The 25,956-nt window shown below is 39.1% G+C and overlaps 1 protein-coding gene across 1 annotated transcript in view; it reads right to left on the minus strand.

Moving 5' to 3' along the window:
• LOC146989734 (CUB and sushi domain-containing protein 1-like) overlaps window positions 1-25,956 on the minus strand; it is a 373,646-nt gene that overhangs the window by 23,505 nt on the left and 324,185 nt on the right. Inside the window, exons 46-60 of the mRNA XM_085763336.1 lie at window positions 22,955-23,100; window positions 21,296-21,376; window positions 19,487-19,600; window positions 18,123-18,239; window positions 16,877-16,948; window positions 15,693-15,839; window positions 12,502-12,690; window positions 12,220-12,405; window positions 11,714-11,911; window positions 10,238-10,411; window positions 7,959-8,132; window positions 6,945-7,118; window positions 5,151-5,339; window positions 3,329-3,505; window positions 1,195-1,380 (exon numbers count right to left, since the gene is read on the minus strand). Of these exons, the coding sequence (XP_085619462.1) occupies window positions 1,195-1,380; window positions 3,329-3,505; window positions 5,151-5,339; window positions 6,945-7,118; window positions 7,959-8,132; window positions 10,238-10,411; window positions 11,714-11,911; window positions 12,220-12,405; window positions 12,502-12,690; window positions 15,693-15,839; window positions 16,877-16,948; window positions 18,123-18,239; window positions 19,487-19,600; window positions 21,296-21,376; window positions 22,955-23,100 (2,324 nt within the window). The remainder of the gene's footprint in view (window positions 1-1,194; window positions 1,381-3,328; window positions 3,506-5,150; window positions 5,340-6,944; window positions 7,119-7,958; window positions 8,133-10,237; window positions 10,412-11,713; window positions 11,912-12,219; window positions 12,406-12,501; window positions 12,691-15,692; window positions 15,840-16,876; window positions 16,949-18,122; window positions 18,240-19,486; window positions 19,601-21,295; window positions 21,377-22,954; window positions 23,101-25,956) is intronic.

The following is a 25,956-nucleotide window of genomic DNA, read 5'->3' on the forward strand; positions in this document are numbered from 1 at the left end:
AAACGACACAGTGGTGGCCACAGAGGGTTGTGCTCTTCGTCCTGTCATTTCATGAACAAGAACATGGTCAATTACAAACATTCTCTGAAATGACCGGTCTTGTTCTTCCACCTCCTCTTCATTGTTTCTTTCAAACTTCAACAGCTTGTGCACTCTGAACTGTCTTAAATTGCTTTCATCGTATCATTGACAACAAGTATGATGAGTTGTTTCTAAACTAACTGTGAAACATCTGTGCTGCAAATATACTTTACCATTGTCACTTGTGTTTACCAATATGCGCCGTGAGTGTTAAAAAGGTGAAATGAGAGATGCATTTGTGTGTAACCAGGTGAAAAATGTTTATGGTTTTACTATAAGAGTGACTGATTCAATAAATGGGTGAACGCCACTGAGGATTTGGTTCAGAGAATGGAGCTATATATTTTTGCAATTCACAAAAACTGTAACTGTGAAGTCAGGTAAAGACAAACAATTCATAATGTAGTTTTAGTTCAATTTCACCATACATATATAATTATTCTTCTCCAGTTTTAGAATTCTATCTATCTCAGTGCATGCGTGTAAAAGCAAGTAAGTTTAACTAACACAATAATTTATGTGCAACGTATGTAATGTACTTCAAGCTGTTTGGCGGTGTATTAGATACTTACTGTCAGTAGCATGTCCACCAAGTGGTTCCAAGTGGCCTGATACTACTGATTCTTCAACGAAGAAATTAATCTGTTTGACTTCAGAGCCTGAGCTGATTTATTTTGACATTAAACTGAATAATTAAATCTATATGCCACAAATGCCATGCATTTTTACAAAATGTGTTACATACATGTAAGCAAACTGCAACCTTTTATTATTATTATTATTATTATTATTATTATTATTATTATTATTATTATTATTTAATTCCTTTTATTTTACTGCAACTGGTTATTGAGGGGTTCATAATAGGAAAAGAAAGCAGTGTATAACAGTCCATCTATATCTATTTACTAACTGTTTGATACTCAATACTACATGACCAAGAGATATGACAGAATTAAGAATGTTATTTCTAAAAAAAAATGAAGGTGGTGTACGTGCGCTGCTTGAAGTGGCAGTTGCAGCAGAGAGTCTTTTGTTCCATCTGTCAATAGAATCAAATTTAAAATGATGGCCTCGAGGGTCATCTAAATAGTCATTGCAACACGTCCCCACCTTGACAGACAGGCTGTGTGCCGCTCCAGGTGCCATTGTGCAAACAGGTCCTTTCAGCTGAGCCGGTCAGACTGTATCCTGCCTCACAGCTGAAACGCAACAGGCTCTTGGTTTTAAATTCTTGCCCTCCCAGACGAGCACCGTGTGGAGGGATCCCTGGGTCCCCACAGACTCCTGGGCTCACGCCTATAGTGAGAAAAGAGACATAAAGGTAATGTACTGGACGCATGTCAACAGCCAGACACATACGCTACACACCACCGAGGCAGGGAAGGAGGCCCACACAGTCCTGAACTGATGGGATACAAGGACACGTGTAACCACATGCACTGCAAAGCTGCGTTCAACTGATGTCCATTACCCCTCTAATAGGTTGTACTGCTTTATGTAACTAAATGGTGAAACACAGGATCAGGAGGTTGCCTCACACTAGAGCTACTATTGCTAAAAATACTGTATGTGTGCATTCATGCTTCAGGTCAACAACATCCACAAAAAAGCATTTGTGATGTTAGTCATCTCATAATATATATTGCAGAAAATGCACAAATGTTTAGCGTACTCAGTGTGTCACATGCACTGTCACACAAATGCATGCACGTACCCGGACACGCACACTTTGTAAAACTGTACTTTGCATTTAGGCGATGCCAAATTGTTCTAGCATTAAAAGCACTGAGCGTGTCACAATTTTAGCAGCTTAAGTTCCATCGGTGGGGATTTGTGAGTTTAACAGGGTACAGCTCCAAATGCAGCGCCTTGCATCTCAATGAGGTCTTCAGCTGCAAGATGGATTCTGCCCTGCTGAGCGCTCTGTTTTGAGGCCAGCAGAGTAAGCTAATTGCATTTCAGCTGTAGAGACAGTTGATGCTGAGTTTGGAAATGATCAGTTGTAGTGTTTTGGGATCTGCGTAAGCCTACTGTAGAGCAGCACTTGCAACCTGAGTAGTAAACCAGCACTTCCACCTGCTTCCTCTGGCCCGTTTCTTACACAAGCAGCTCAGGCAGCGTTATACACAGAGCAGCAGAGAGCCAGTTTAAACTGAAGTCAATTTTGCAATCTTACCCCGAAAATTATAGTATACAGTTTTCTCAAGATCACTTGCACAAGCAGGATTGTCAAATGCTGATATTAAATTTCATATACAGTAATGCACCAGCAAATTATTAGACTTTTGTTTAATGCTGTTTAAAGAGAGGTTGGGAATGTTAAAATACTTCAGATAAGCAAAGGTTAACTGACTTAAAGTTACTGATTCATTAAAAGCGGTCTCTTCTATTATGTGATTTATGTCTGCAATAAAAGAAACTGAAAAGTCAAGTCCTTGAACACATGCTCATGTGTGGCTAGATTTATATATCTGCGCCATTTTCAAAATTATACCACTGCGAATAATAACCCTCACCTCTGCAGTGGACTGGTTGACAGCTGCATAGAGTGCACAAGTCTAAGAGCAAGAACACTTTCAAAGCAATTTGCTATGAATTCCTGCAATAGAAATTATAAAGGTGCCATAAAGGCGTCATATTTCACTGACAGGTCTTGTGTATTAATCCAGTAATATCTGATGCTGTCATTAGCACAGAGGACATGATTCTCAAGTGGAAAAACTCTTTTATTCAGCCTTTATCTCTTATTAAACAGGTTTGTTTCTCATTCTGAAGTCTTAGTTTTTATGTTTGCTGTGTTTTTCATTGTACTGTTTATTTGTTTGGTTTTTTAAATTTCTTTTATTTCTATGTCTAGCCCTAACCGGGGGGAAGGGTTGGGGTAAATTTACTGAATTACCAGTTTATTTTAGTAGTTTTTTTTGTATTTTATGAGTGTGGTGTTGTCTACGTACAGTACATCACTTCACAAAAATGGTTTGAAGACATGTAGTAGCTACGTTTGTTTGTTTTGGTGTAAACATCTTCATCATATAAATTACACATACTGTATTTTCCCTGTTACCAGTCTCAGTTTTCATGCTCACAATTTCATTGTGATTGCTGGATTATTGCTTTGTACTTATTAACACTCAGCCTGTATAAAAGAATACATGACAACTTGACTGCTTAAAAATCTAAGCTTTGCAATTCTACTAGCTGGACACCACTAGACAAGTCGTTTCATTGACCGGTTTGCTGTTACCAGTGCAGTAAGGTGGCGCTCCGCTCCATGTGCCATCCTCCTGACAGTGGCGGGTAGTGTTGCCGACCAGCACCCCTCCAGGCAGACAGGAGTACTGCAGCACTGAACCGTACGTCCAACTTTGGGTTCTGGATACTACTGCATTCGGGGGTATGCCGGGGTCTCCACAGGAAATGGCTATAAAGACAGTGATAGATTTAAAAACAGAGGGGGTGTTAGAGTTTGTGTGTTGGAGTGTGTGGGATCGTGTCCAACTATAGATTCCAGATACTACTGCATTAGGTGGTGCAGCTGGGTCATTGCAGGAGACAGCTAGAGGGAGAGGGTGACAGCAAAGGAGAGGGTGAGATTAACACAAGTGTTTGTTGTTTTTGTGACTGTGTGTAGTTGTGTCAAGGCACACACAGGAAATAGAGGAAGAAAGAGGGATCAGTGAACTACATCTTCGATAAAATAGAAAAGATAGCATTTTTAATTTACTATATCAGATAACTATTCATTAAATGTGAGGGAAAAAGACGTGTTATTTTTTTAAATAATAAAGATGACTTACAATTCTGTTATAGTTTTTCTCTGCTTACCCCTTTTGTATCCCTTTAGCATTTTTTTTGCCTTAATTTGATGTAGAGATAGACAGTAAACATTGTGAAGGAGAGATGGGTATGAAACATGGTCCCAAGATGGAATCAAACTGAGGAATTTGTGGTTATGTCATAGGCATGGTAACCATTAGGTTAAGACCATTTGTAATTTTACAATATCACTTGTACACTCATTATTAAACAATCTCCTACTGCTTTGAATACACAGTCATAGCAGGAAAGCTTAATTTTTTATTGGGTTCAGCTGCATTGCCTGAGAGAGAGAGAACCAATAACTCATCTCAAATTGAATTAAATAGTTAGAAGACTTAAAAAGAGCCACCATCCCTCTCCCATCTGTACCGAAAACTACTTTAACAAAGCACAAGTTTCTGGAGAACACAGATGTGAAACCGCTCTCGATTTTCTATTTCTGCCAAACGACTGGCCCTCCGATATCTCCCCTTAGCCCAGATTGTATTAGTTCATACCCTGCGCCCCACAGTCACCAACCCTCTCCCCCCAATTTCCCGAAAACACCTTGTTTCTTGAATGTAATGCTCGATGCACAGACGCCAGTGTCTCTACCTCTCGGTTGCTGTTCTGTGGCCCTGTTGGCAGCTCTGTGTTCCTCTCTCCATCTCTGAGTCAGCTTTATTCTCTCTATATCGCTCTCTAGTTTAATCTCTACATTTCTATCAGCCTTGGTGGCCTTCTCACAAGACTGCCTGTTGCCCTAAAAGACACATGCTCACCTATTTCTTTCTATTTTAATCCCCCCCCCCCCACACAAACACACACTCTCTCTCTCTCACACACACACACCACACACAAACCTTTAAGCCTCTTTCTTTCATACTCTCACCCTCCTTTTATGATTGCTTCCCCCCCATTTTCTCCCTTGAACCCTTTCTTACTCTCCCAGTTTCTCATTCGCTCCTCATCTTCCTCCCAGTGGCTCCTCAAGCCATTTCACTCCTTAAATGGATTTTCCTGACAAATATAAAGAAAAATAAATAGAAACCCACTTTCCTATGACTTCTCGTGTTCAACATGACCAACTTTTGTAGACATATTTTGTAGAACTCCAAAAAAAAAGTTGCGAGTAACTTGGCCAGCTATGGCTATGAATTTAAATCTATTGTTCCCTCTCTCTCTCATTGGTCTCTTGCACCCATGTTGCCATCTTTTCTCTCAGTTTAAATGATCAACCTACAGTATCTGCATTTGTCTTTCCATACCTTGGCAGCGAGGGATTGGCCGGTCCCACCTTCCGTCATGCTGACATGTAAGGAGCGCAGACCCCAGCAGGTAGAAGCCTCGTTTACAGTGGATTGCCACACTTACGCCATAGCTGAAGACTTCTGGGTAACGTAGGCCCGATTGACGCACGCCATTCTCCACGTGGCCAGGGTCTGAACAGTTTACAACTGTAGAAGAGAACAGAAAACTCTGTTAGAGCATCCACTACTGAATAAGTTCCTAAAATCAAGTCTATTAAAATAGAAGGAGATGAGATGAGATGAGAGGAAAAAGTAGTTAACTGAGATTTTAGATATCTATTAATCATCATCATGTTGTGTCATCATTGACAGGTTTACTGTTGCATGACTGCATTCATAAAATGTGATGAATTACATAGTGGGAAGGTGGCAAAGGGCACACCCTATTTTTGACAAATTTTGTCACTACAGTAATTGTGGATTTTTGGGTTAATGTGCTGAGTGTTTTCATATATAGCTTGTGCAAAACATGGAAGTAATCAAATCAGAACAATCTCTCACAATAATGGAGAGCAGACTGAATACTTTTAGGATACAGAACCTTGAACCACAGTGTTGTAAATTCAGATCACCCTTGCTGCTCTGTCCTGTTTTTTTTCTTCTAAACTGCTCTTTGTCATAACCTTCTTTGTTCTCTGGAGTTCGTCTTTGTTCTCTCTGCTCTTTCCTCTGGTCCCCGCGACTCTGCTCTGCTCTCTGGGTGGATGCCAGTCCAATAAGTGTGGAGTTTGATTTTCCACATGTCACAGGGGAGACTGACATTCACTCAACTTCAAGTCCATGGGGGACATGGGTGTGTGTGCATGTGTACGTAAGTGCGTGTTTGTGTGCGAGTGTGTGGGTCTGGCACCCTATGGGAACAAAGAAAGTTTCAGTTTCATAACTGACAGCTGCTGCTGGGAGGGAGAGAGACACACACAAAAAAAGAATGGGAGATGGAGAAAGCAAGCAAGCGAGGATGAATCCCTTCAATGGAAAACCCATGTGAGCAACTACACTGTATCGATCTGCTCTCATGACTTTGCCGAATGCCCGCGCGTTTGTGTTTTAGTATATCATAACGGGGACACTACCAGAGTTCTGGGGAGGCTTGTAGTATAATGACCATGCATGGTCAGCAGAGGAGAGAAACATGTCTCTGGACATGTACCCAGCTGTGTGTGTGTGCACAAATAAATTTGTCTAGTTGTCTATTTATAGACACACACACATACAGAGCTCTCATCGAGGCTGAATAAGTTCAATGGTAAGAGTGTATTTATACTACAATTATTCAGTTCACAATTTAACAGTCTGCTGGCAGCACATTTGCACAACAATTTTCCAGTTGACATACTGTGGCTAGAAGAAAGTTGAGCCAACAAATACTGACTTCACACTGACCATCTAAAAAGCATGGCTTGAGTTGGATCTAATGTTTTCTTTTTCAGCAACCATCATGTCATTTGATTACAATCTCACTCATTTGCTCCTGAGTGACGGTGAACATCAGTAAAAGAAAGTGAATGTAATTATTTTAGAGTGAAAACAATGAAGGCACATGAAAGATGCATTACTGCATTGACAAAGCCTGTGTGCGTGACTGCTTTTTCTTGTTCTTAACATAAACCAGCGGTGAAATGGAAGAAAAACCCACATCACCGTCTCATCCCATTGTATGTAGCCTGTTCTCCAGAACCGATTCAACTAATGCCTCTATAGGGACGTACATGGGTATAAATCTGTAACTCTGTTAATATATGAGCTTGTGACCTTTGCAGACAGGTAGGGGGCTGCTCCACTGTCCGTTGAGTCGACACTGAGCACGAGCATTTCCACTGAGGATGTAACCTCTGTTACAGGTGAAGTTGACAACATCATTGAGGTTGAACTCGCTGCCATTGGTCCGTCCGTTGGATGGGTTGCCAGGGTGACCACAAGTGATCGCTAAGGGAGTAGAGAGAATGACAAAGTATGACAAATTGCAGTTGTGGAAAAAAGTATTATTTGGAACATTATAGTAATTTCCTGAGCTTTTTAAAAAATATTTTTATGTTTTTGCTCAAAGATACAAATGCTGCAGGGAAAGTCAGTTGGAGAACTTTTTCATTTCATTTCATTTCATTTCATTTATTGGATCTCCATTAGCACCAGCGCATTAGCATAGATATTCTTCCTAGAGTCCAAACATTCAGTCAAAATTGACTATTATATTCTTCCAAGTCCATCAAGGGAAAAGTAGAACAAAAACAACTAATACAGTCACAACACACAGATACAATCATACAGACGCAGACATACGTATATAACAAAAGACACAATACACCACTTGTACAATACAATTAAGAATCAATAAATACAAGGGGAAAGCAATATAGCAAAACATACAAAAAGCAAAATAATAATCTCATGAAAAGAAATAATGGTCAATTTCATAGAAATGATGAGAAATACAGCCAAGAAATAACAATTGATTGCGTAGAAATAGCCCAGAAATAATTGATTGTAATTGACAATTGCAAGAACTTGGTGGAGAAAAATTCTGACCTTTCCCAAAAAGTTCAAAGCATGCGCAATCTTTTGCCTTTATGAAAAACATGACATTACTATGAAATTGACTGTTTTTTCTTGGCTATTTCTCGACATTATCGGTAATTAGCGGCCTAAGAATTAAACAGTTACTGGAATTATTTTTTTTACTATGTCTTTTCACAGTAAATGACAAAGTAGTAAACCATGATGCGGTGCTGATGATCTGCAATGGTTTTGGCATCACAGAGTACTTACGGACACAGACGGGTGTTGTTCCAGACCACCGATGGTCTTGCTGGCAGATTCTGACGGATGTGCCAATTAGGCGATATCCTAACATGCACTGGTACACCACTGTGTCACGGTAACTAGAGCCATCTCCACTAATGTGGCCATTGACTATTGGATCTGGAGAGTCGCAGTGACCAGCTACAAGAGACAGAAAGATATAGAGATTAATACACTGTACTTAACTTAAACTCACTCTATTCTCTTAAAAGTTATTGCCGTTGGTTTAATGAAACTGTAGTTATAGCCTTAAAAAAGCTACTTTAAGTCATTGTCTAAACGGTTAGACTTCCAACCAAGGTGCTCGTTCTATACTCAAATAAGCGGGTGAGTGATCAGTGCTCAGAAACGGTGCAGCTCTGTGACTGCAGTTCTAACCATGCAGCAATTACAGGCACACTAATGGCCTGTTAAAATCAGCACATTTAAAGGATTTCTCTGCGTTTGCTAAATGGCCTTCAAGTACCACATCCTTTCATGATTTCTTAAAACCTGAGCATGTAAATTGCAGGACACAACTTGAGGGCTTAGGTGTGGGAAATCGTTGAATTGTATTCAATACCATTTCAACTATTAGCAGACCAGTCACCCGCCTCTCACAGTCAATCCCTTCCTTCATGTTCATGTGCCTCATGAAGTCAATGACTGAGACCCAGTGCCCTTTGATGTGTTTGGCATTTAATACAGTTTTCTCTCAAATGATTCGATACACTTTCTTGAATGATGATTAATGCCGTGAAAACAGACATATAGAAAATTCATTATTTCCCAGAACTCATGAGAGATTACTCTTGCTGATATTTCTACTTTTAACACCATCTACGACCCACCAGATATAGAGGGCTTTTATCATGAATAACAAAACTGTTTACAGCAGTGTGCATCTTTGAGATTTCTTTTGAAGCAAATTGTGATTTATTGCGTCGATATACTGTATGTACCTCCAGATTACAACACACAGAGGATTGTGTGAAACTGCCACATGTTAAACACCGAAATACATCAAATTATAGCCTTTCCAAATTTACGAGGAACAGATGCTTTGCTTTCGAGAAAGAATCACATTTCTTTAATGAACAAATAAAATCAGATTACGGATATTAAAGGATTGTGGAACATTAACACAAGTGTTGCTGTGTGAAAATAACTGACCATACAATCTATCTATTAATTAGAAAACTTCTGTGATGTTATTCTTTGTATTTTATGTCTGCATCAGGCCGATTGGGCCTTTCAATATAATTTTTGGGGGTTTATAAACCCAATATTTAAAAAGTAGTAGTCAAAGGGCAATTTTAAGATTTTATCATACTGAATAAACAACATTGTGATGCTGTCTGATTCTCAGCATATACAGCAAGTCAATAAATGCAGTGCAGTTACGTATCTGGCATTCAACCAAATAAAAAACTTTTGCAGCTGTTATTAAATAGTGGTTAAAAGAGTGTGAATTTAAACTCGTATTACATTATTGTTTAGGTTATTTTGCACACTCTTATTAATATCATAATTTCAGAATAGTAACACAGACAACGTGGACATGCCTTAATTTATGCATTCATCACATAAAATGTGTGTCCTGCTGCATTAAATTTATTATTTAGCATGTAACTCCAAGGCTGAATAATCAGAGTAGAGAGAGAGAGAGAGAGAGAGAGAGAGAGTGTGTGTATAAAATCCGGATTAATCATCTCTGGTCAGTGCGTATTGAAGGTCTAAATCAAGCCCTTAATGTATTAAGTCATAAAATGTCTCAGTTGTAGATCATTTGAGTTACTGAGGCATGTGCACAGTTTATCTTACTTATTGCTGGTCTAATTTCCATAGACCTTACCTAGAGTCCTGCAGTAACCCCATGTAGTAATAAAGTTTATGTATAAAATCACTGTATTAACACATCTCCATTAAAAATCAGTTATTCTTTTTTACAAAAAGAATTGAGACACACTGCCTTGCCCTGTGCGTACCAGAGAAAACATGTTTCCATCACGCTAGTTTGGCATTACACAGTAAAATCTGACAAAAAGTGATGCAATAGATCTTTAATGCAAGATGCCTGTAAGCCTTTGACTCTGACAAGTACACTACATTTCACTACCGGTATGCATTGTTTTTAACTTGTCACGCTCTTGAATCTGTAATTTAGCTTTTATATTTGATCAAACTGTTAATTTTTATTCCAACGTGTCTGAGGACAGGTCACTAAACAATGTACATCCTATACTGTAACATTTAATGGACCTTACCTAGACACCTGGTTTCTGCACCATTCCACAGTCCATTAGCACCACACTCTCTGACATGTGACCCCACCAGCGTGTAACCATGGTTGCACATAAAGATTGCCGTTGCTCCAAATGTGGTCAGCGTCCCCAGTTTTGTCCCAAAGGGTGGAGATGGAAGCTCACCACAGGAGATGACTGAATAATAAAATAGTGATAATGAGACCATGTCATTACAGAAACACACTGGAAATTAGAACATTTCTGGTTTTATGAGGGAATAATACACTCTGCGTTATACTGTTTGATGTTTTCATAATGTTGAGTTAGATAGACAAAAGACTATAAGACCTGAATTTAAACACTTCATATCGAATGTTCCAATCTAATGCTGGGCTGAATTAGATTTAGGTCAGAAGATTTAAGATCCTTTCTCCTTAATATCATTGGAGACACTGGTTTCAAACCACTAGCCAGCTTGAAGAACAGACACATCCATTCTCAGGTCAAAATAAAATTTGACAACCACTGGTCTAATGTGAACTAGAATTCAATTTTTAATCATTTTCTGAAACTCCTCAAGAGTACACATTTCACTTTTTCATTGGAATATCAAACATTATGCAACGCTTAGAAATTCTGTAGCCTATTGGAAAGTTTTTCTGAAATAAGCAGCAGAGGCACATTGCACAGTAACCCTCTATTTGAAAAACCAATCTTCCACTGCCAACATATACCCCACATTTAGGAAGTACACTCTATTGGAAACAGTTATCACAGTCCCCAAGACAGCGAACAGTGGTAAAGATCCTAAGGCATTCGGAAACACATACACCTGTTGAATAGTTTTGCAAAGGAGGAAGTGAGGTGTTGCATAAACACACTCACAGAAAAAGTAGCTTCCTCTCAAGGTGTAAACAGTCATGCTTCCACTAAAACCAATTGAAAAGCACATGCTTTCTTGGCGCAAAACAAGCTAACTGCATCAGAGGAAGTACTTTCGCTGAGCTTCTGCACCGGGCTGGGTGGACACACAATATGGCAGCAGCTGGGATGCAGTTTGTATTGATGCAGGTGTGTATGAGTGTGTGGGTTTAAGTTGTTTTTTTTATTACTTGGTTTGTATGGTTCCCCGTCCATGAAAGTTGTTGATTTAAGTAGCTAACACATACGTGTGAAGTGTGTGGAGTGTGAAGTATTTCATGTATGTGATTATACAGCATGTGGGCATGTGTGTTGACTCAGTTTAAAGGGAATCTCTTAAACCCCAGCTATGGTTGTGTGCCTGTGTAGACTCATAAATGAAGTTATATGCTATGCCGAGTGCCAAGGGAGGTGAACAGGAGCACAAACCATCATATCATAGTGAAGTTTTATTACCTCATTCAGAGGGGGAATGGGTCAGATGATCCTGAGCAAAACAAATCTCACAGTAACAGATGTCATTTCTTTTGCCCAGGATGGTCATGACAGTGCTTATATGTATGTTTCAATACTTACTCTTGCATGTAGCTGGGTTATCGGATCCCTCCCAAGTCCCGTTGGCAAGGCAGCGAAGAGTCCGATGCCCAAGGCCCAAATAGTACCCCGATGAGCACTCCAGCATCGCCATAGAGCCAAACTCTCCAAGCCTACCGTAGAGCAGGCGGTAGGTCATGTGATCCGACAAGACGCTGTCAATGCTAGGGCAGTGGACCGCTGGAAAATATAACAAAATAAAACAATAATTTACATTACACGTTTCCTTTGTGTAACTTCCCATTCACCGTTCAAATTTCCAGTTTATTTATAGTTAAAGGACCTACAGGAGGGATGCTTAGGGAACTTTGTCCATAGAGCCTTTTTCATGCTTTAGTGATAGGCTACAGTGGGGTCGAAAATTGCTATGGAGAAAATATCTGGATATAGCTAGTTTATTTCAACATTTTCTATTTTTCAATATCACTAAACATCACTTCATAATATCAGTGCTCCTTTATGAGGGTTAAAAAAACAGCAGCACTTACGCAGACATCTGGGGGCTGAGGCAGCATTACTCCAGCCGCCATCCTCCAAACACACCGCTGACACTGAAACATCGGGGTCAAGGTGGTAACCATGGTTACAGTGGTAGGTTACCTGGCTACCAACAGTGTACTGGTAAGCATGGAAGCTTCCGTTGCCCGGCGATTGGGGAAGCCCGCACGAGACCGCTGTCACGGGACAAAGACACAAACATTATAGAGGCCATTCCTCTGAGACAGTTTGTTGTAACTTTTCACTGCCATCATGACTGTGATGAATTTTACCTTGACAAAAAGGTGGTGGTTCGTCCCATTGGAACAGCCCGTTGGTGTGGAGCCTGCAGGTGGCATTGGCTGAACCTACAAGGCGGTAACCACGGTTACAAAAGAACTGAAGTCTGCTTCCTGGACGGAGTTTGGTTCGGTTGACCACGCCCCCATTCACCGGAGGATCGTTAATGCTACAGTAGGCAGCTGGAGACACACAGAAACAATGAGAGAGACACAGGGAGACGAATTAAACAAAATGTGTTTCTCTGGGTTCACAGGGAACTCTGCCAATTAGTGGAAACACTGTAGCATTCATTCATCCATTACCAGGCATTTTGGATAAAAGACAAGTTAATTATCATCTTTGCCCCTTATTGCTTTACAGCTGGCAACAGTGTCACCGAGTTTAGTCGACACAACAGTGGCACGAATCACAAATCTATGAGGTCATCACAAGGAGATCACAAGCAGAATACTGAAAGTGCTTGTTCTGAAAGCTTTCCAAGTAATGCAATGTTTTGTCTTGTTGGAGCGGAGCATAAAAGCACAACTGTTAGAGCATGGACAACAGTCTAAACATCAGACAGAACACGCTGCAATGGACTACTTGGCTCTCTCTTCCCCGTCCGATGTGGTCATTGCTCCACCTGGTCTTGGCTCGTCTCCCTTTTGGCCTCACATCGGTGGAATGACTTTCCCGTTCCAGTCAGGACAATAAAATCACTTTGTAATTTCCATTTTCATCTATAAACCTGTCTTTCCAAGAGGAAATGGCCTCCTTTTTGCTCACTCTATCTGTTCAAAAATCAATCTGTTCTATCTGCTCCACTAATTTCATATCTTATCAAAGCTTCTCTAACATGATCATTCAGTGTTTGCAGGAAAATTAAAAGATTAGTGACTACTGCCTAGTCCTTCATTTCCTTACTAGTGAGTTTTTATAATTTGAATAAAGGGACGTGAACTCCTCTTGGATAGGATTTTATCCCAGCGCCTATATACATCATAGGATCAGTTGTTGTTTAATGCCGAGTTGCACTAGCAGTTTTATGGGGACTGTAGAGGCTTGAAATTACCTCTCACCCAGTCTATAGGAAACATTTATATTTGAAACGCTACAAAAAGAAAAATCTCACATAACCCTTCATACCTACATTACCTGTGCTGAGAGAAAAATACAGAAGCAGTTCTATATTAATCACAGTCAGAATACGATAGATAAGATGAGGCTAGATACTGTAAGTGCATGTGCGTGTGCAATGCGGACACAATGAATGACACACACTCAATTGGTGATCTAATGTAGGGTATCATTGTACTTGTATTATGTAACATCTGAAATAAATGTAAATGATTACCGTATTATTACATTTTGGTGGTGGTTATGATTTGGTGTATTTGCTCTTTTATTCATTTCCCCCATTCAAATATCATAAAGCATCAGTTCTGTTGCTGTGATAACTTTCAAGGGTAATAATTAATTTCACCAGACATTTGCCAGCAAATCAGTTATCAATGAATATAGAAAGGTGCAGTATTGTGGTGGCACATCTAAACACTAGGTGGTTTGACTCGATGACTTGATCAACTTATTTTTTTCATTTATTCCAAATATATTTAACTGATTAATCCAAAAACCTAAAAATGAAAAGCATTGTTCTGTTGAAAATATTACATACATGGTTGATACCCAATAAAAAGTAAGTGACCCACACTTATTTACAGCCCAACCAATTCACCACCTAACACACCCAAGCAGCAAAAGGGGAAAAAAACAGAGTGAGTGTAATTTCTTTCTTTCCAAACTGCTTTTAGAAAGGTCAGTGGATAAATAAATGTGACACAATTAAGAAAAATGGCACCAAGGTCATTTCACAGTTAAAGTGCATGGAGAATGAACAGAACGATAAGAAAAAAGGCACCAGTGACTGTAAAAAAAACCCCTAAACTGTGTGCAACACAGACCCACACAAGCATCAATGCATACACACGTACGAGCTGTATCAGTGAGGACATACATTATATATTCCCCTAATGTCATTTTTTATCTGTTTCTGCACTGTAAAGCTAAGTAAAATCAAAACAGCCCACTGAAGAAGTGGGGAAATGATGAAACAAAACTAATAAATTATAAATACATGTTATATCAATTGATAAATATAGACTTATACTGAGACAGACAACCACTAAAGGCATGTACAACAAAGTGCATGACTTTGAACTATGGCCAGAAACCAGAAAAAACCCATGCAAGCACAGGGGAGGACATGTAAACTCCACTCTGAAGAGCCCAAGACCCAGGATCAACAGTGCTAACCACTACACCACTGTACCACTGAATAACTATACATATACGGCACAATATATAATGGACTCTGCGTGCGACATGTTTCAATATAAAGCACACCAGAGCATGAATGGTACTGTATAGGAAGTGAGAAATCTCTATCATAAATTCTCTGCTCTCTGTATAGCTGCCGCTGTCAGGGCAATACAACACCATGGGGAAAAGACAATACTATTACTTCAGGCCATTGTGCTGATATAACCCACAAACTAAAATATATTGCACATTTTTTTCAGTATACGGAGCCAGGACACTGACCTTGTGACTCACTCCTCTGAAGCCCAAACAGGATCAGTGTCGCTGTAAATTCTATTTTTTATAACTGAGACTGGTGGTCATCTTCAACAAATTCTTCAGGAGTTAAAAACTGAGACTGAGGGAGCTGCTGAGAAATGCTCCAACCTAAATTTAACTAAGCTAATGGTTTGAACATCACCGTGTTGGCAAGGACCTGCAGAGATAATGCACTCAATCTGAAACAAATTGTCAAATTAACAAATTGTTCTTACTCATTCTCATTTGCTCCTAATTAGCCTGATGCATTACAAAAAGAAAGTTTCCAATTAGAAGTGCTTTCTAAATGATTGTGGCTTATGTACCTACACCCTTGATGCATCAATTTATTTTCATGAGGAGAAAGGCATTTGGGTTTGTTTTTTATGCAAGTAGATACAGAAGATTTTTCAGCATGGCAGGATGGTGCAAATTACATGTTTTCTTGACAAGGACACTCATCTGCTTGTTTGCCAGACCCATATTGTAGCCTTCCTACTTGAAATGCAAGCGATGCCTATTCATACTTCATTTTAATACAAAAAGGGTCTGTGAAAAAAGAAAGAAAGATGGATGTTAGATGTACCTGAATATCGTATCTTGAATCCTCTCTTGTTGGTTGCGTGGTCGGTGGACCATCGTAGATAGAGCTGGTTTGTTTTCGATGTGAAGTTGAGCTGAGATGAGTGGTTACCACTTAGAGCAACAAGCAAAGGGCTTTGTCCTGAGGATCCTAGAGAAACAATAGAGTGAGATTTCAGAATCGCTGTATATAGCATAAGTTATATATGATGTGTAAAATATCTCATTGTATATGAGGGATGGATACTACACACATTTTTTCTTTCATACTTGTGTGGTTGTCAGTAAATTTGTAATTTCCAATAATCTTAGAATCTTCCAGATGAGTATTATCAGAGACAGAGATGAACAATATGCTGCAGTCAGGCTGAGTTTTATTGTGTCTGTGAAATGTAGCACATGACGCTGACAGCATCATTAAGTCACTAAGTGCCCCAGGATTACTTGTTGTAAATGTGTTCTGATTGGAGCATATTATTTAGCTCAATCTCATGTTCACAGACCACAACACTGACACCTGTGCTCGTCTTGTCTGTGAAGCCTATAAATCCAAGCAGCAGTAACAGCCCTGAGCAACTTTGGTCTTGTTTAGAAAGAAGTCATTTATCTTCATACAAGTGTTTATACATTTAGCAATGTACCCTTCATTTAAAAGTGTTCTCCGCAAACATCAACCGTCATGTTGACACCTATACTGACATTTTGTTCCCTTCAACAAAGTGAAGGGAACACCAAATCAGAAAACATCTCCAGTCACAGCCACCTACTCAACAATGATGCCACTGCCGTCAGCAACATCAAAGGCAGCTACAGTCTGTTTCGGGCCAGACAAGATAAATGCAAATAGACTTGGCAGCACACAGATATTAGTCGGATATTAAAGAACTGATATTATATGCTTGCAAAAACTTAATTAGTTGTCACCACCCGCTGTAGTTTTGCGAAGTTATACGAAGTTCTTAATATGCGCAAACAGTCTGTTGTGCACACTTTCAAATTTACTCTCACACAAACTTCTTGGAAGTCCTGGGGGGGACATTCCCAACACGACAAATGAAAATTAAGTGTTGTGCATCTTATTAAGTGTTGTGCTACTTTTCATAAACACACATGATTTAAAGCTGTGTGTGTATGTGCCTGTGTGAATGTGTCTTTGTGGAGTACAAACACAGAGAAAGCTTTGCATACCATCAAAAATCTCCAGTTCATCAAACTGCTTCTCACTGTGGAACATCTCTACATAGATATTGATGGTATAACCTGGGGGAACAAAATAAACTTAATTTACAATCACACTCAAAAAGCAGCAGTATGCAATATAGAGTGGAGACCATACACACACTGCACACATAGACTACGCAGAAACATTCATGAATATGCATCATGCATGTAAGTACAGATGTACATACATAATGTGCACACTCATCACTCTGACACACTGTATTTTACATACACTTATGTTTTCATACACCCACACAAAAACTCATGCAGTTTACAGTACATGAAGGAACATACAGACAGTCTCTCATACAGTACAACACAACATACAATCAATCACTCAAACTTTTTGTAAATATAAATACACACACGGTTATTTCAGTCCCTCAAACATAACATTACACACACACACACACAGCAGCCTATACACAAACTGTATGAACCAGGGATGTCAAGAGAACCAATACTTTGATGACAAGATATATCTATCAAAAAATTCTCAAAATGTGACATTATTTCTTTGCTACTGTAGTACTGAAGGTGATTCTTCAGAGACTGAAAAGGGATGTAGGCTATAGTCGTACTCCAACTCAAGGTTAGGTATAACAACATGACTTATGGAATAAAAAACGTGAATCATCTGGGACAAGTTATAGAAATGAACAGTTAGCCCAGTGCACAAATAGTGTCACAGAGCATTTCAGATTAGGCTGAAGGAAGAAAAACCTCCAACTTATCTAAGCATGCAGCTCATTCTGTGCACAGGGTGTATTCAGTGTGAGTAAGTTTTTGTAATTAACTTTATATAAACAACATGTCATCAAACTGTTCATATCCAAAAAAGTTAGTGTAATTGTTTGCCAATTTTAACAGCTGGCATCTGTTTCAACAGCGCTCACACAATATTCACAAAGGCTACTAACGTTAGCTTGATTACGCTAGCGTGGTGACAGCTCATAACATGAGCTGGGTGCTCACAACATTAACAGGCAAGTGTCATTATCTAACACCATCTTTCCAAATTAATATTTTCACACCACGCAGGTGTTGCCATCATAGTCAATTTAAACCACTGCTGCACACCGTCTTGTGTGTGTTGCCTCTTTTGTCTTATTCTATTTTTGGTCGGGAATAATGGAAATTCATTTATATTGGTATCGACAACCAAGTTTCTGGTATCATGACATCCCTCGTACATGGCTTGTTGACAGTGTACCTGAAATCATATGTAAGAGCCAGGAGCATGTTTGGCTGTTGGGGTAGTTGCTAGGAAACCCAGGGCTTAGTATGACTCCTGATGATGCCGTCCGTTCCTCATTGGCCGGGCACTGGGCTGGAGGGGTAACAGATAAAAGCCCATCAGTGAAAACTTTCAGGTTTCTTGTGAACTTTTTCGAACTTCCGGACTTTTCCTGAGTTGTCTAGCTGAGCACTTCTGTCTGTAAGAGTGTTTACTATTTTTTTTCTCCTGCCTTGTAACAGAAAGCACGCTCTTAAAAGAGCATTTCCAATCAGGATTCTCTTGTGTCCTGGAAATACCAGGGGGCACTACCACCACCTCCCAGTGTGGATGTGTTAATGCTGCAAACTGCTGCTAAAATATGTGCTTTCGACTTGGGGTACAAATCAATAGTTATGTGCACACAACACACAACAATGAGACTATTTAACAATGGAAGACTGTATCAGTACCAACAGGCTACCAGAATTTTATGCCTCTTCACTGCTTAAATTGCCGTAAAACATGAGGCGTTTAAAGCCTAATTGTATTTCAGTCACTGATTCCCAACATTTCCCAAAATGACACATGACAACCCACTGAGAATGATGCTGAGCAGGCTGCTAAGTTTTATGTGTTGGTGGATAGAGCAATAATCACACAGCAATACAGTAGCACAACTTTTACAACACAACACACTTGCAAATTTAGGTCTTTATTTGGTGGAACGATGGTCTCCTCTGATTAGACATTTACCTCTGATAGGTTTAATATTTGACTAGTGCCAGCAGTAGATTATCAGTGAGGAAATAAGTCACGTTTTATGAGCAGACACAACTACTACTTTTAATTTTACTCATCAATATCAGCTTCCTATGATGTGGAAAACCACTGAGACAGTTCAAACAGCTGTGTGATCTCTCCTGTGGCTGGGGAGAAAACTTGTCAACAGAATTGGGGGCCTGGAAAGACGTGGGTGTTTGCTAGTCAGGGCACCTCAGGCTGCATTATGGAAAATGCAGGATTGGTGTTGTTTGGAGCTTTAACATATGATCATAAGATTATAAAATAAAGCGTATGACTGAGGCTATGCTGTGGCACGGATAGATGCTAACATCAGAGAAATGCTCCAACACGTACTATTGATCTAGGATTAGATAGAAGTGTAATTGCAATAACTGTATGTGTACTGTAGTAGAATAAATTTGTTCCAATATGAGGCACAAATCTGAGCGACACAACATAAGCTGACTACAGATTCAGACCACTTTGATGAGGCGTCACATAGATCATTGCTCAGATTCAGGGTTTGTGGTCTGATTGTCCCACTGATGCTGTCTGTGGTGAGGGACTTGTCTTACCTTGACACGTTGGTGCTGGAGCTTCAAAGAGCAAATGGGAGTTGAGTTTGCACATAAGCTCCGCCTTTCCAATCAGGGTGTATCCAGGTAAACAGCGATACTTAACAATATCACCTGTCACAGGGAAAATAATAAAACTCCTGTTATTTCATCATACTGTTTATACCAAACCAAATTATAGATATGTTTAGAATTCTAAGACTCCATAATAGTTATGTTAGTGATGTTAGTTACAAAAGTTACTGTATGTTGGCTATTTTACTTCATTTTAAGAGACATGATTGGCAGGGTTTTTATTTTAAAAGAGGCAAAAGTGTAATACAATACTGGTACTGTTATACTGAGAACACATGCAGTGAGTCCATTCTCATCAGGGGGGTCTATAAGTTTAAAATTGCAGAGCAGAACCAAAACACACAAGATTCAACATTGAGCTTTTTCAATGAGTGTATCATTGACCGGTAACAAAACTAGAGCCGTCTCTATGGCCCTCTATTCTGCCAGGTTGTAAGGATATAAAATTCACACCACACGCTCTCAAATGTTCTGAGGGCTTGTGAGGTTTTTATGTCTGATTACCCCAAACTACTCCCCTTTGGTCTTTACAGAGAACAGCGTGAAGAGTTGCAGTCCTTATCCTGAAGCACAAATCTGTCGTTGTACTATCACTGTCTGGATCACTGTTGTGTTTGTTTGTGACCTATTATGGACAAGTTATCTAATGACATTTTTTCCTCATATAAACTAATATAATGTGAACGATAAAAAGATAAACAATAACAAAGAACAAATACAACGCACAATAATACAAATAATAATAATAACAAATCAACAAATCTTTAAAAAATCAGCAAGGTTTTTTCTGAATTCATAAAATGTTGACATTTCAAAATGTAAGTTTACTGCAGAAAAATGATTCTATATTTTGCCAGAAGCAACTAGGCTCTGCATACCGCTGGCAGGGCAAATTGATTATGCTGGGGTTTCATGAAATATCTACTTTTTTCAAAATTACAGCTCCCGTTGAACTAAAAGGTCACCAAACCTAAGAGTAAGATGCTTTCAGCAAATCAAATAATACAGCTGAGGGAAAATGGAGAACTGAGGAGACAGCCGCTTATTTCTCCTAAAATGGATGTTATTCAAAAGCTTGGGAAGACATATTTGGTAATACATTTCATAAAAGTACAATAAGCAAAAAGAGGTCAGTTCAAGTTGTGTTTAGCTTAGTTTAATGTAATTCACGTAATAGAAATAGAAGTTAAAACTATGTGGATTAAAAGGCTGTTGGTTTAAGTGCTATTTACGGACCACACAGTGAGATTAACACACGGCATTTCAGTTTCTTTACATACTTGTGAATAAGACTCATGTGGTACTAAACCTATTGAACATTAGCTTGATAAATTACAAGATACATATTCAACTGTAAATACCATTAAGACAACTTAAATGTTGCATTTTCCCCACCGACAGAGCCAGCTGTTTGCCCCATTTATGCTAAACTACACACATTCCTAAACTCTCTGTAGTGGCTGGAGAGAAATGCAACAGACATAGATCGTCTCATATGAAACCAAAAAACTAATGAGTTTGGAGCCAAATTTGCATTCTGTAAATTGCAGTTAAAATGTAAAGATGTGTAGAGGACGCCGTAAAAATAAAATGTGTTTAAAAGAGAAAGAAAAGCACTGTTAAACATGCACAGAGACATAATAAATTGATTATTTTATGTTTTATGTTTTTGTTTGTGTAGTGTCAACAAATGTTTTGTGTAAAAAAAAGCTAAAAATAAATCAAAACAATTACCTATCTGGAAATCTTCATCTTCATAGATCAGCTCTGCATTCTCCACAACAGGGGGAGGAGGGCACTTCTTCAGACGGTAAGCTGGGGAGAGTTGCAGGATGTCAGATGTCATTTGAAAAAAGTACAGTGAAGTGTATGTAGTTGCAGAGTTGCAGAGTAAGTAGAAGGGGTGTGGGGTGGAGGTTGTTACAGTATATATAGGTACCTTTTATATCTGTTGGTAGTTAAAGCAATGTGCATGAAAGAAAAAATTGGAACCACAAAACAAAGATGTTACTTCACAGCACTTTGTTCTGACACTGCAAAAGGAGTTTATTGACATAGTTAAAAAAAAAACAGGCTGTGCATTTCTCTCTTTGCAAACAGCATTCATGTGGAGAGTCCAGGTGGAGAACGGTACAGAGGATCTGATTTGTGATTTGTCATTTTAAATATCCAGACAGTTCCTCAGGGGATGGTCATGCCTGCATCATAGACAGCACATCAGTCTGTGCCTCAGAACGTGACAGGTGCAACATACTGCAGGAGCTTTATATACTCATCTCATGACTAGTGAGAACCATATACTGAATTACAAATCCAGAAGGTTTCTGGGCAGCATAGTTAAGCTGCACAGAACCTAGCCTGGAAATGCTGAAAATGTAGAAGAGGGGATATGATGTATTTCAATGGAAATAAGACACAAGATAAAGAATAGAATAAAAGTTCAGTACAGAGAAATTGAAGAGCAAATCTCACATACAGTATGGTGCTGAGTCTGTCAGGGCGTCTTGTGGGATTAAAAGAAACACTGCATGATTGAATTCACAAGTCAAAAACAGTGTCAAACTCTGCAAGAACAACTTTAGAAGTGAATTTAACCTCAAAGGTATGTTTCTCAGTGTTTTTAACTGTGTCTGATCCAAACCCCTTTTAAAGTAATGACTCCATGTTTCCATAAACAGAAAGTATTTAAACAGAGGTGGAGATGGTTTGTATGGTTCCTTCAAAACAGTTGTTTGAGGTTAGTGGAAACAAGGCGCCCGCTGAGCAACAATGTATCGAGTTGCTCTCTTTGTCACTGGCACTGTGTGATTATGACAAAACCCCAGTTACAAAAGCTGCACCTCAGCGTACACACACTACCAGTGATTCCTCAGAAAATGTTCAGTGTTGAGGTAAATACAAACACGTCACATGGAATAAACACTACTCAGAGGTATGGCCTTGTTTCTTCTCAAAAACATTGAATAGTAGTGGAGTAATGGAGCCGGTGATAGAGTGACAGAGGAAAATTGACCACACTTTATCATCTCTGAGTACTTTTTGTTCCACTGTAGGAAGGCCCACAACCTGGAGTTTTACAGTATTTGATGAACAATTATAAAGGCACAACACACTCTCATACTAAGACAATATAAATTCATAATTCAAGATGTATTGTTTAAGGAAATTAGTTTGATATTGTCATGCAGAGATACAAAAATATGCTTGGTATATCTGTCTCTACACACCATTCATCATGCTTTCAATCTCACACACGGAGTGCAACAATACTACAGGTATGTGTGTGTGTGTGTGTGTGTGTGAGAGAAAGAGAGAGAGAGAGAGAGAGAGAGAGAGAGAGAGAGAGAGAGAGAGAGAGAGAGAGAGAGAGCGTGAGAGAGTGTGTTTCTGTACCATGGAAGTTTAGAATGAAGAACCCTCCTGTTGAAAAGTCGGAGTGAAAGCGGATCAGGACCTTTGGGCTGGTGCTGTAGGCTGACTCCAAAGCTGTGTTCCCACTGAAGACTCCCAGCTGAGGGCTGGAGGTATCTGGACCATCCCTAAATAAAAAATGAGACACAACAATAACATCTGATGCTGAACTGGAGGCAGCAGGACACACTGACACCACAGCAGCAGAGGGATGGAGACAGAAACCTTAAGAGTCACAGCCCTCTGACAAACAGGATCCAAGATTCAACATCACATCATAACACTAATATACATTTGACAGTTAAATAAAGAAAGATAAAGATATTTTTACAATGGGAATATTTTTTTTGTGTGAAATTGTAAAACAGCACAATAGTACTACAAAGCAATAGTTAACCTCAGCAACCAGAGTAACCTGAGGGTACCTATTGAACCATCCTGAGCTGTATCTGCCCATGCTGGACCTCCATTATTTTAGCTTACAACCGTTTTCCTTCTGCTCTGTGCAGAAATATACAGATTTTTCTCATTGATCCGCTGCAAGGATTCACCAACACCTCAATCCAAATGTATCTTATTATAAATCCACAGTTACCTCTAACACTGCTTCTGCAGATTCCTTATAATGCAAATCTATAATAGAGATGAAAAATGTAACTGGCTGCACTCAGGTGGGATCAGATTGTCAGTCACACAAGACATAAATACTGTATGCTGCCTGTGTTGCTATGCCATAGCTGCTGTAGCAGGCAGGTCAGCAGGTGACATCAGTATGAACCTCTTATGAATGAGTAGTAGTGGATTTGCTTTCACTCACTGGATTTAATTACAGAGGGGAGGAGAAACCAAAGCAGCCTTTGTTAATAATATAAAACAGATATCTGGTAAGCCCACATGCCTGTTCATTGGGTAGCAAAAATATTTTACTTTTTTCTTTTCTTTGCTTTTTTTTTCTTTTTCTTTTTTTTTTACCCATTTCAAACAAGTTCATTGAACAAAGCTGATGGATTAAAGGCTTAACTTCACTCATTAAATATTGAATGTTGTTGAAAGGTTACATTTTCTAAAGTTCTTAAATGCCCAGTTTTAGGTTTTTAATGAACATGCCATTGGATTAAACAAGGGTTTTAAAATTTTAATTCATGAAGAGTGCCTGGGATCTCTTGGCTCCTCAATAATTCAAGGTTTTCCGAAGGTGTTGGAGCTCATTTAGAGATTAAAAATGTGCTATTTGGGTCATTTAAATCAAAACTGTAAGGATTTTGTGGCTCTGTTTTTCCCTACTAAAAAAAAACACACAAGTCCATAGCAGAAAAAAACATAATTTACACAATTTCACCTACTGCATTTAGTATTTTTTTTTAGTATTAGTATACAGAAACTGTGGACAAAGTTGATCTGTGACCATTTCCTAAGAGGTAAGAATGTGCTCCAGTGAAATCTACTGAATGAAGTCAGTGCCTACCACAAGCCGTAAAATGTTATGTATGCTTATAAGCATCAAAAGCTGCTAATGTCAATCCCAGCACCTGCTGAAACAACACACCGTACTCAGGAAGCATGAATGACATGTTTGCCCTCACACTTTAAGTAAGCCTCACCTCTGAAAATAAAGATTACAAATAAATGTGATTTAGTGAGACTTGGCACTTATTTATCTACTCTGTCTACAGTATCTACTACAGGGGATTGACACCAGCACAGCTCAGTTAAGAACAGGGGTGGGATTGGGAGGAACACGTCAACAGATTGATAGGAGCTGGCATTCACCACCAAATAAAATCATTTTACAGTACAAGCAGTGCATTCTTTGCCACAGCACTCTCAGTCTGGCTATGCACAGAGGATCCAACACAAAACCCCCTCTTTGAGAGTAAACTGATGCCTTCACAGTGGAGATGAAGCAGCATTACCATGTGAAAGGGTTGGAAATTATAGTGCACTGATAGAACAATAATACTGCAATATGAGAACAGATGTTTCTGGGACTTTGTTTATTAAAATGTTGTGATGTATCTTAAATGTTTTCCCTTCTTGTTGTGAGAGGCTGCTTTACAGTTGAGTGCTGCAATTTGTCTGAGCATGTATGACAGCTTTTCTGTTGCTGAATGACAAAAATCATGATTTCCCCTACACAAATTTTCCATAACTGGAACACTGGATTTTTTTTACCTTTCAAATTCAAAGTTTCAATATTACATAAAACACCAATAGTACACAAAAATATTTCAATGGTGTCAAATAAAATATATTTTTGAAATCTGTTTTTGATTTTGTTTGCTCGTCACCTTGGTAATTAGAGTGAGCACACAGCATTATATTGTATTGTGCTGATTTGGTGTTAGATCCATTGCATGCTCTTAGAAACGGTTCAGTGATATTAGGCAACGGGCCAAACACAACTGGTGGCGGACCACAGAGACGGGTGGCTTCAGTCCCTGGTGTCTGGGTGCAGCTGCTGTCACATAAACCTCAGGGGTATACCAGGCAGGAATCAGTTGACACGTATCATTGAGTTATGGAGTATACGAGACACAGCAAAGCACAAGGCAAAAGATATCCCACACCAGTTTGATTAATGAGAAACCAGACCAGAGGGAGGCTGGTGAATAGGGAAATCAGCATAACCACTAAGACCTCATTGACTTATTTGAATGTGACTGGTGATTATAAGAATCAGCTGTTACCAATTGGCATTTCAGAAATTGAATGCTCTGTCTCAGCCAAAGCAATGTTCTATTAATGTTAATTTTTTTACCATCTCATCTTCGTTGCTCAACCTTTTTAGAGGGTTACACACCTTGCACTGTATATTCAAACCTCCTCATTCCACAGCTGTGCACTGAAACTTGATTTTTTTTCCCATCAATAATACTCTTGCTTTAGTCCACTTATTAAGATCCTGTATTTTGGGATCAAACTCTTAAGAGTTAACCATTAAAAGTTTTATATTACAGTAAATTGAAATTATGCTCCCAATCAAT

This window comes from Trachurus japonicus, chromosome 3, assembly GCF_045865225.1.
Source record: "Trachurus japonicus isolate A0001 chromosome 3, Traja_1.0".
Classification (NCBI taxonomy): domain Eukaryota; kingdom Metazoa; phylum Chordata; class Actinopteri; order Carangiformes; family Carangidae; genus Trachurus; species Trachurus japonicus.